This window comes from Temnothorax nylanderi, unplaced genomic scaffold, assembly GCF_030848795.1.
Source record: "Temnothorax nylanderi isolate EJ_2023f unplaced genomic scaffold, tnyl_v1.0 TNYL_tig0210_pilon, whole genome shotgun sequence".
Classification (NCBI taxonomy): domain Eukaryota; kingdom Metazoa; phylum Arthropoda; class Insecta; order Hymenoptera; family Formicidae; genus Temnothorax; species Temnothorax nylanderi.
Genome location: NW_027249272.1, coordinates 183,044 through 194,723, shown reverse-complemented (window position 1 = coordinate 194,723; position 11,680 = coordinate 183,044). Strand labels below are relative to the sequence as shown.

At 28.5% G+C, this 11,680-nt stretch overlaps 1 protein-coding gene across 4 annotated transcripts; it reads right to left on the bottom strand.

Annotated features, from left to right (window-relative positions):
• Positions 1-2,311: 2,311 nt before the first annotated feature.
• LOC139779105 (uncharacterized) lies at positions 2,312-6,307 on the bottom strand. Of its 4 annotated transcripts, none has more exons than XM_071717348.1 (7): positions 6,124-6,307; positions 5,691-5,847; positions 5,279-5,530; positions 4,222-5,089; positions 3,814-4,075; positions 3,273-3,509; positions 2,312-2,665 (listed from the first exon to the last, which is right to left on the bottom strand). In XM_071717348.1, the coding sequence occupies exons 4-7, from the start codon at positions 4,334-4,336 to the stop codon at positions 2,476-2,478; spliced, it is 804 nt and encodes a 267-aa protein (XP_071573449.1). In that variant the 5' UTR covers positions 4,337-5,089; positions 5,279-5,530; positions 5,691-5,847; positions 6,124-6,307; the 3' UTR covers positions 2,312-2,475. The 4 variants fall into 4 exon arrangements, with proteins under 4 accessions (XP_071573449.1, XP_071573450.1, XP_071573451.1 ...); XM_071717349.1 differs by having other exon boundaries at positions 5,289-5,530; XM_071717350.1 differs by having other exon boundaries at positions 3,814-5,089.
• Between the last annotated feature and the right edge of the window lie 5,373 nt (positions 6,308-11,680).

Below are 11,680 nucleotides of genomic sequence, written 5' to 3'. Positions count from 1 at the left end.
GGATGGAAAAAAATGTCGGTTCCTTAGTATAATTGTCCTTGGAAAGTCCAACCACAAAAAAAAAACACTAATATATATTTTTATGTATCTTGTATCTTTAGTTTCTTATTTTCCCATACAAGCATACATTTCTCTGGATATATCGATATAATTATACATATAAGCCGAAAGCTATAACTGGCAGAAACGCTAGAAAATAATAAAAATTATAATCCTAAGTTGTAATAACGCTTAATAATTGCAAGGTTAAGCGTTATTACAAAACTAGTTAAATATAAAGTACAAAAGATCTAGTAAGTATATTAAAATATATATATTTAGCACACTTAATTTTTAAATATATATTTTGCCTTATATTTTACAATTACGCAAAAAATTTATCTTTTCTCGTTTGCGTTGAAAGTCAAATAACTTTGTAATGCATAATTCCGATTTTTTCGACTTATATGATGATTATGCATGTACTCAGTTATAATTACATTCGTAACTTATCTTACAATTTTGTTACACGTGCAATGTTAAATAAAATAAATATACCACCAATATTTTTTGCAAAATTCAGACGATAGGATGTGACAAAAATTATTTCACCATTGCCGCAATATTATTCCATGTACGATAAACATATGTTCTTCATGAAACGATGCAAATATTTACCACAATTCTATCAAATAAAAATACACATTAAAGCGAATTAACAAAATATAAAGTATCTAGATAAAAAACATGTTTCGTTTTTGTATAATTTTATCGGTTAGATAATATTGTGTAATTTAGCAGATATTTGCTATGCATTTCAAGCTATTTAATGCTGTCCACGTTGCATTTAACGAGTCTCATGAATAAACTCGGCAATTAGTGATAGATTATCAATGTCAATCGGTGGGACATTAATATCGAATGCGTAAATAAAAATTATATCACAAATGTCGTCTACACAACCACCCCACATCTCTTTTTAAAATCTTTACACAGTTTATATTGAAAATATTATCGCACGTAAATTAAACATTCTAATTTTTAGTGCCCAAAATATTAATAGTTTTATTCTATAACAAAGTCGACGAAGATAAAAAATCAATTTTACTAAATGTTATATTAGACGCATACTATAAATAACACATTTATATATTTTAGATGATGAATTTAAGCGTTTTGCACATACATATTCACAATTACTATATTATTAAAATTAATCTCTACATATTATTTCTTCAGATAAATATGATAAAACACTCTATCACTAAAACACTAAATCTCTAGACATTCCTACACTAATCGTTGTTTTAAGAGCATGTAATGTCATGAAAAAAATTATTAGTGTAATAATACTAAAATATGCAATAAAAGATCATCCAAAATATATATTTGCATATTTAATTTTATAATAATAATATAATACATGTATAATATTTCAAACAGTAACGCGATAGCGCATAAAAATATCCATATCGGCAAAATTGGTTTTTTTTGCACAGTTTGAGAGAAAGAGAGGGGATCGCGCTGAAAGAAAGATAAGAATGAAACAATAGCTTGTATAACTTAGTGAATTATATTGTAATTTTATATGTAACAAAAACTTTTGTATATATGTAAAAAGATATTTTACAATAATATTTTTGAAACAATTGACCAGTTGCACGACAAAAGAATATTTATAATTACATATGTATTTGTTTGCATTTAATGCGAACGAAAAAATCTATTACAATTACATAATAAAGCGATATTTAAAATATTTTATTTTATCTCTGAATATATATTTATTAAAACTTTGCGATCACAATTGAAATTTTTCCATAAACACGTGTAAATTATAAATATATATATTCTACGATATATGTAATAAGAATGACCTAGAAGTTTCAATATATACATAACGATATTTAAATATCACGAAAATAAGTATAAAATATAAATATAACATTAATAAAAATTCTCTAAACAATATAATATAAATACTTTGCGAAAACGTTATTTCTCAATGAGATGGGCACATATTGCAATGTATTCATAAAATTTTTATATTATGAATACAAGAGAAGGTATTAACATATTAAAGTACATAATAAATATAACACAAATAACATTTTGAAATACAAAGATTTTGCAAATTAGTGCTATTTCAATAAATAATATTACAGATAAATTCCAAATATATAATAGTATCACATATATTATTAAAAACTATAATATATTTGCGATCATTGCGTTTTACGTATTCTCTCCTCTCTTCCCCCCTATATCACTCCCTCCCTCTCACTCTCTCTCTCTCTCTCTCCCTCTTCCTCCCTCCCTTTCTTTCTCCCTCTACATGAAAATTAGAATTTTTTTGCTAATTTGTGTTAAAACAAATATTAGCATAATTAAACAATTCATTCATTTTCCTTTGAATGAAAGACATGTACTCGCATTTCTAAATATGCAAAATCTTTAAAAAATGTATCATGCTTCTCACGGTTGCTGTTTTTATTTTTACATAGAAGCATTGACTATAACAGTTATATTATTTCTTTCTATTTCCTTTGTACATTTATTTTTATGTGCATTCGTTAATCGATCTCCATGTAATGGCATAATGCGCTCCACAACGCGTCGACGATTGAATGATGGAATCGTGATATCGATTTCCTTGGGTTCATTTTTCTGGCTGATCATAACCAAACTGGCAGACAAACGTAATAATAAATGTATATATTTCTTATTATAATAAAACGAAAAACTGCAGTGATTGAAACAATAACCTGATTTAATTTGCTTAGTTTATGCAATAAAAATTTTGCTCTTTTTTTTAGAAAAATACCTGAAAATGTGTAGGCTTATGTCTCAGTTCAGATATTAAATGTTAATACTTTAATTTAATATTTAATATTAAATAAATTAATTTGTCTTTTTTTTTAAATTTAATAGTTACAATGAAATCTTAATAAATCACAAAATAAGTGCAATTTAAATAATCATTTACGTAAGAAAGACAAAACCTTAAAATACTTCAAAGTTTTAAATAAGTTGTGAATGAATTATATGCAAATTATGGAACTCATATAAATTAGAGAAACTATAGTATTCTCAATTCATATTCTTTTTATAACATCAAGAAACTCTTTTTTTAAGACAAAATAGCATACAATTTAGTTTTGCGTATGTTCTATGATTTATATACATGTATAAATTTCATTTTATTTTTATAATTTATATTAATTGTGAATTTTATTTATCCTCTTACCATGTGTAACTCTAAATTTATATAAAAATTAAAAAGGGAATCCTACCTGTTGTTAGTAGAAGGATCATCAGAAGTATATAATGTCTTTATATTTAACGTCAATAGTTTTATCGATTTTTTAAAAACTTTTATTTGGATTTTATTATTTGTTGAGTCTACTGAATTATTAATATGAATAGCTAGTGAACGATTCAAGTTATCTTGATTGCCAAATTCATATTCAAAAGATAAAGTAGAATTATTTAGAATAATTGTCTCGCTTGATTCATCGTGTGTAAAGAATCTGTAATTTACTACATAGTTATTGCTTATTCAAAAATTCTAATAAGAGAAATATATAAAACAAACATTCTTCATATTTAATTTCATTACAATTCGTCATTGTTATAAATATCACATCGTTAAATTATTTTTCAGTGTAATTAATTATTAGAAAACTGGACAAGTAAACTCGACCTGATAATTCTTACTGTATTTAAGAGAAATAATTATTAAAAATAATTAACACTATACGAATTAAAAATTAATTACAAATTAGAAATAATAATTGTGAATTGAAATTGATAATGATTTAAGCGATACCTTACCTGGCACTGTTTTGCATAATTGAATTATAATATTCTACAGCTTTTGATTGTATCTGGTACAATCTTTTGCTGCGTGGCGGTTTTATTGGATTATTAGACATACTCTGTTTTGACAGAGGGGAAACAACTTGTCTAACTTTTGATAACACTGGCATATTACTTTGATTAGTTGAATTCTTACCAAAACTATGCCTCTCATTATGTACATTAGGTAAAGATGTGTTAGTTATTTTAATTTCAAAAGTTTTATTGTTATCGGCCTCTAAATAAAAAATATTACAATTAGTTGATGTATTTACAATTGATTTTCTCATCTATGTTACATACTACTCGGCGAATATTTCAAATCAACAAACGGCGAATCAGCGAAAGGGAGTTTCAATTAGATAAACACGTATTCTAACTTACTGTCCATTTCCTTCTTATCCTTTCGATTATGCAATATAGCAATACAATAAATTAAAGCAGCAGCTGCCATCGTTGTACCACAAGCTATTGTTTTACTCAAACACCAAATCGCCATTTCACTATCGCTATTCGTAAATGACAATTTCACTTAAATTTAGTATAATGTGATGATCGCTGATGTGACGAACACTGTTTGAAGGAACGAGTGACGAGTGACAATAATAAACTATGTTTCGCTAAGCGAACCTTATAGCCAAACATTTGAAAGCAGAACGATTTCGGTCATGATGCCTATATGATTTGTACACAAACACTATCCATATTCTTAACACATTAGACGTTACTGTAATAATAAATTATAAATTTCTAGATATAACAGAAATTATATTTTATTAGAAATTACTTGTTTATTAGCACATCAAATTGGGATGCATAAAAATATAATATTCTGTTATAGATTTAGACATTCTGTCGAAAAAAAGTGCAGACAAATTTAAATGCACGTATAGAGTACAAGAAAGATTTCAAAATTAATTATTTGAAATTGAATTAGACAATTCAATTTCAAAGAGTCATGATTACGATATCATACACTTATATTTGTCTGTTATATAAATTTTTAGATTTATGCAATACCTTCTCTTAAAAGAAACGCTGTTTAAATCGTTCGTTTAAGTAGGTCAATTATCTTGAAATTTTAGAGACAGAATGTCTAAATATTGCTGCAATATATTTCGTAAATGATCGTTTTGATGACTTTTTTGTTCTATCTATTTCCGTTGATGTTAACGGATAACTATTTATTTTGTCCTGTTTTTTTGGTTCTTTGTATGGTAAATACGATGTCGATGTAGTCGAATTACCAGCTCTAATAACAAAAATGTTGCACGTTAGAAATTATTATAGAAATATAAGATTGTAATATTCTTAAAGAACATGTTAGAAAATATGTCTGAACATTATTTTCTCCAAGTTATTTGTAAATTCGATTTTATTCAGTACCAAATAAAATTAATCGTGTTACGGAAAAATTAATAAAATTAAACTATAATCCAACCTGCAATTACATTGCGAATTTCTGGAACTCGTCACAAGCAACTGTGGCTGTGGCAATCTTCTCGATTGTGAAGCCTCGGCTGTTACTTCTGGATTCTGAATATCGATCTCAGGTACATTATGCCTGTGCGGCTCATCGACCTCAGATAAATTGCCACAATAATTTTTATCTGTAACAATCATCACTTGCAGCTTGATTTCATCTTCTGATGAATTTTGCTGCTCCTGCTGTCCGCATTTACATTTCGCAAACCTATTATTAACAAAAATTGTTTAGAGATTTATTGTTTTAATATATTTTTGAAATATAAAAACTCTTATACTCATGTAGAAAGAAATTAATCAATCAATTTTGCAAAATAATCTCATATAGTTAAAAAGTTGCTATAATTTTTATACATAACATCTCTAACCTTATATAATAACTGCCAAGTATTTTAGAATTATTTGGAACAATATTTTGTGAGCTCCTTTTCAAACTCTCGCTGTTCGGTTTTTGAAATACGTACGCTTGAGAAATACACGACGGTATGATCGAAGCATTTTTCTCTGGTTCGATTTTTACTATATCTGTAGTATTAGAATGTTCTTCTTTCTTAAAATTCTTATTTATTATAAATATAATTTATGTAGTATATATAGTAATATATTTTTGCCTTATAATAAAATTTAAATTATATAATTATATATAATAAACTGTCGACTAATTGTACGCAAATTGCTTACGAGAAATTAAGATTATATCAACAATAGAATAATTAGATAGATATAAAATAGATAGAAATAAAATAAAATAAAATAGATAGAAACAGCAAAGTATAGAATAATTAATATCTTCTGTAATACCTTCTGTTTTGCTCTGAATATTTTCGATTTTTATATCGACATCTTCAGCTATTTTACACTTTTGTGTACAACATAATATTGTATTCACTATCGTACACAACGTTTCACAAACCATCTTTTGTTTTAGTTATTTAAAAGTTTTAACAAATGATATAAATTCTTGTGTTACTTCTCTCGTGTTACTTCTTCGAGACACCAATCTCAACTAACACTCATATCGGTTGTTGTCGACTACCAAGATCAGATAGATTTGAACAGATTTGCGCTCAACATATTTGTTTGTAAATACGAATAACCAAGAAATTAAAGCAAAACAATTTAAAATTAATTGCGGAAATGAAAACACTACATGTTATTGTGTACTTTTCTATTTCTTTGCTAACGTTTGCGCATTGATGTGTGTCACCATGGTTTTTTAGTTCTTACTTCTTATCTGACAATACAAAGTATAAAGGTATATACACATGTGGAGGAAGAAGGGGGAAATGTAGCGTGCATTTTGACTGTGACAATAATAAAAGCATTACATTGGTACACCTAATAATTTCACGTCCACGCGTTTTGTAAATATAAAAAGCGTTCTTTGCTTCTTGCTTTTTGCTAAGAGCAAAATGCAAACCGTCGAGACTGCAGAAACAGCCGAAGGTAGTATTGATATGCATTAAATCAGCATCAATATATTCCATTAGACATATCTTTATTCTCTAGTCAGCGTGGGAAAAAAGATAGAATATACATAAATGAATATTTAACGATGCTTAATAGCGACTATATTAGAGCAGAAAACAAGTCATGCAAAAAAGCTTGGTTGCGCAATCACGTCACAATGTACAGACTGCAACATAAAAAATAAACAGTTTGTGTGTAAGATAAAAAAAAAGATGCTTTCCGTTGAACTTCCGGATACAAAATTCCGAAAATAAATTTAGATATTTTGGATGTTTCCTATAAAGATCCACGTTTGGAAAACATTTTTCATGTAAAAATAAGAAACGTCCAATTTACAGTTATACATAACATCTAACCAATAACCGTTCAACCATATCGTACATTTTTCTTGTAAAACCCGGAATAAAAAGTGCAATTGCGCAATATCCGAAGGACACAAGATCTATTTCTGTAATCTATTTCGGTATCGATATTCTCGGCAGACGAAAATGGAGCAGAGGTAGCTTTTAATAAAATTTTTATAAATTAATTTCTTTATTTTATTTTGTAATTTAATTCTAGAATCTAAAAAAAGTCGGCAATAATACGTAACACAGTTATCGACAAGATTCCGTTAGAATGTAACGTATGCGCAACAATATAAGCTTTTTGCGAGGTAATACAACATATGAAGACTTATCAAGCTTGTCAATCGATATCGCCAACAGGATCGTTATATCAGCGTTTGAGAACACGCCTATCAAATTACTGTAGGAATTAATTATTGCGAGGAGTTGTAATTATTTTTTTATACCTACGGAGGACCTTGGCGTTTCTTCAAAAGATTAATGATTCTGGTTACTGACAAATTTGCCTTACGTTTCTAATGCGTTAGCGCGTTAATTTATATAAAAAGTAACAAATTTATTTACATGTAACTGTTAATATTATATGCAGAAATGTGGATTAAATATAAAGTCCGTTTAAAACAATTAAAGCAATTTATTTTCGTTATTTAATTCAACAAAAGAACATGCTTGAAATTATCTATTCATTATCGTACCGGTCTGGCGAGTTCGCTGTTTTAAAAAAGGATTAAACGTACTTTTCATTTAGCGACGCATGAACAATGGAATTAGTATAATGTTATACTTGGTTATACTTGGTTTTACTATGAACATTATATTCCCACGATAACATAATAAAACTAATTTGCTTTGTGTAATTTACACTCAATGACTTAAATAGCCTAAAAAATATCAAGGTTAATAAGTGATTAGTTACTAACGAGCATTTAATTCGATTTACCTAATTTATTTTTTAAATAGTCTTGTTAACATTTCTGTTTCTATTGTCATATAATCATATAATATACAATTATATATATATAATCGTGCGCAGAAAATTTGGTATTGCATTCTTTGAATCTATACTTATATAAATGCAAAAAAAAATATTTTGCAATTTCGACATAAGGTGTCTTTATTTGTGTGTATATATTTAATTGTCGTGTTATGTAATTAATGTATAACTGATATGAGTCATTAATTAAATTTATCGTATTGAGCTGCCAAAAATATCCCCCGAAATGTATGTTTGAACGTTTTTAACTTAAAAACTATTGGACCGAATTTTTGCCACAAGTATATGAAATAGGGGTAGAATTTTCCGGAGAGTGCTATAGAGTGTGTAGTTTTTCGTTATCTATTTTCTGGAAACCGATTTTTTTAAATCTTTATTTTTTAAATATTAAAAAAATTAAAGAAATCGGTTTCCAGAAAATAGATAACGAAAAACTACACACCCTATAGCACTCCCCGGAAAATTCTACCCCTATTTCATATACTTGTGGTAAAAATTCGGTGCAATAGTTTTTAAGTTATTAACGTTCAAACATACACCACCCGTAAGGATTTTATATATTAGTATAGATAAATGCAAAAAAAAATATTTTGCAATTTCGACATAAGGTGTCTTTATTTGTGTGTATATATTTAATTGTCGTGTTATGTAATTAATGTATAACTGATATGAGTCATTAATTAAATTTATCGTATTGAGCTGCCAAAAATATGGTGACGTTAATAGATCTAACATGAAGTAATGGCCATAAAATGGAAAAAAAATGTAATCTTTTCTAAACGAATTATGTCCTTGACTCGCACTTTCCACACTTACATCCGTGCTAGAACAACCTGAAGAGAATGCATATCCTGTACGTTTATCTATTTGCTTGTACAATACATATTTAGCAATAGTACGAAAGAGACTAACGAGAGTCATTAAGAGATGTACAAGTATTTTCTTTGTGTGTAAATAAGAAATTATTATTTTTATCTATAATAACGATACATTTATAACTAAATGTTAACGTACCGTGTTAAATTACTCAGTTTTATTCGCACAACGTTTTCTATCGCAATAACCAATGACATAGAAGTTGTAACATAATGCAACACTGAAATACCACACAGTAAATAAGTTAAATGGCAATTTACATACCACGTGAAAAAATATCCAGCCATAAAATAAAAGAATTATAATTTACAAAAATCGCCGCCACATGCTGCGTATCTTGATAATAGATATATAGGTAATTGTAAGCTAATAACTGTCTGTATTACATTATGCACTCGTGTAACGAAATCTCTCACGGTCAGATCTGTTAGCGGAACAGTTACTGCACGCTCATAGCTATTACTTAGGTAATCATCACGATCGAATGATATCCTAATCAGCTCGAAACTTATGATTATGAAGGCCCTTCGCTAACAGACATAATGTTTATATCATAGTTTATGATTTAAATTCTTACACAATTACTAGCTGACGCATATGCTGTTATTATCATTTCAATTTATTATAAATTATTTATATATTAAAACGTAATATATTAAAAATATGATTTTTTTATATAATTCGGAAGCGAATTTTCTTTAGCAAGATCATTGTTTGACGCAAAATTTTAATTTTTTCATTTTTGTAATTAATCCTTAAAGACTTTAAATCTGCTCATATAACGACTGATATTAAACAAAGAATAAAATTTTTATTTTTATTTGTATCTCTGAAACTGTTAGTTTCCTAAAAGCTCTTTACTTTAGTTATTTATAATTAAAGAACTATTTATCTGTTGTTTTCTTAAAACATCTCGATATTTTAAGAAAAAATTTACTCTACATTGTTCAAAAAATCTGTAGATGGTAGTCTGGAATATCTAGTATATCGTTTTATTTTGAATATTTTTGATGTATCAACAACTTTATAATTATGACAATTTCAAATTGATTGCAATTGCATAGAAACATTATTTATACAGCGTAAAGATCATTACTATCGAAAATGAACACAGATAAACGCGCATAGTTAAATATGATAATTGCAATCGGATATTCAATCAAACATTCCAAAGTACTAAGAATGCACGTTATCTGCGCGATTTTGTCGCTCTATTAATTTACATGCCTTTCCTTGCATATTTAGAGAAACGCGATCAGGTTTCTATCATAAGTAACGGAAAAATTGATGCACAGTAAATCATTGTTGCATCAATAACTTCGTAAATAAAATATCTTTTAAACCTACAATCACATTTTAAAATACGAATGTGCTAATAAAATTCCGACTTTACAAAAATACAGAAGCCGCGAGATTGTATCAATTTCGGCATGATTGTATCAAATCGTGGCACGACTTTAAGGACAACGTGTGAATCATCGAATCGTGAAATTCTCTGAAACGTATAACGTATTTCAAGGCGAATATACTTTCGAAAATGTAAAATCGTAACACGATTCAAGATTTGAGCGGTCTGCCGATACGATTTAATCAAAATACCGAATAAGCCATCCGTTCCGTAACGGGGCAACGTAATTGACCATGTACTATCTCTAGTATTCGTTATACGGAGCGTGTTAAATGGTTGCGCTTACGTGCGTTTGAAAATCGTGCACGCGCCACATAACGACCTTGGTCTCCATAGCGTAGTACACCACTGTTAACTTCGTACACTCACATGTGTGGGAGGGAATCTATATATACTAAATGTTTATGACAAACAACCGGTAACTTGATTAATTATTAATTGAAGGATCAAGGATCGCCGTACACGGATCGCGAGCGTGGGCGTTTAGAATTCTCGCATGATCTAAATCGGCATCTTTGCACCTTGAAATTGTAATTATCTGTAATAAAAGAGGATTGATGTCAATGGCCACCAGTACATTAGTTCCAGCAAAAGCTACAATGCATTCAGATGCATCGAATTTCTGGTAGATAATCCAATCAATATAGCAGAAATATTAACTTAACCCTTAAATGCCACCCGGGGTCCAGCGGACCCCAGACCCTTTAGAATGATATATTTTCAAATGTTCCCGCCAAAAATGGAGCTTATATTTATTTATTTATTATTTATTATTTTTTTGATTTTGGAGCCAATATTTTAACTGTTGGCGATCTTAATTTTTTATACAAAATTATATAATAAAATTTCTATTTGCACGATCTATCAAATTAGATCTTAATCAGATTTTTATCAAAAATCACTTATTTTTTGATTAAAAACCACTTTCTCTAATTAATAAATATGTAACAATAGCAATAGTATGTTAAATATTTCAAATAGCTATATCACCCTCCCGCGATAAATATTTAATTGACAGCATTATGTTAATTAGATTGGCTTCGTGTGCTAAACCTGTTTTCCGCGCTGCTTGGTAATTACCCATTCGCTCGTGTCATTGCATGATAGTTGAAGAACGAGAGCATGCGAAAACAACGCTGAAAAATGAAATCATTCCCTGTACCAAATATCCCGGGCGTTTTTTTTTGTCAGGCGGACAGCCGCCGCGCCGGTGACATAAAGATACAATGTAGAACAAGGGCAGGTGGCATTGCGTCACCTATA

What these genes read in the sequence shown, in the direction of transcription:
- LOC139779105 (XM_071717348.1), bottom strand. Translation starts at nt 4,336, where the DNA reads ATGGCGATTTGGTGTTTGAGTAAAACAATAGCTTGTGGTACAACGATG. An exon ending in ATTATGCAAAACAGTGCCAG is followed by an intron (nt 3,510 to 3,813) that starts GTAAGGTATCGC and finishes AGTAAATTACAG; the next exon opens with ATTCTTTACACACGATGAAT. An exon ending in GATCCTTCTACTAACAACAG is followed by an intron (nt 2,666 to 3,272) that starts GTAGGATTCCCT and finishes TTTGTCTGCCAG; the next exon opens with TTTGGTTATGATCAGCCAGA.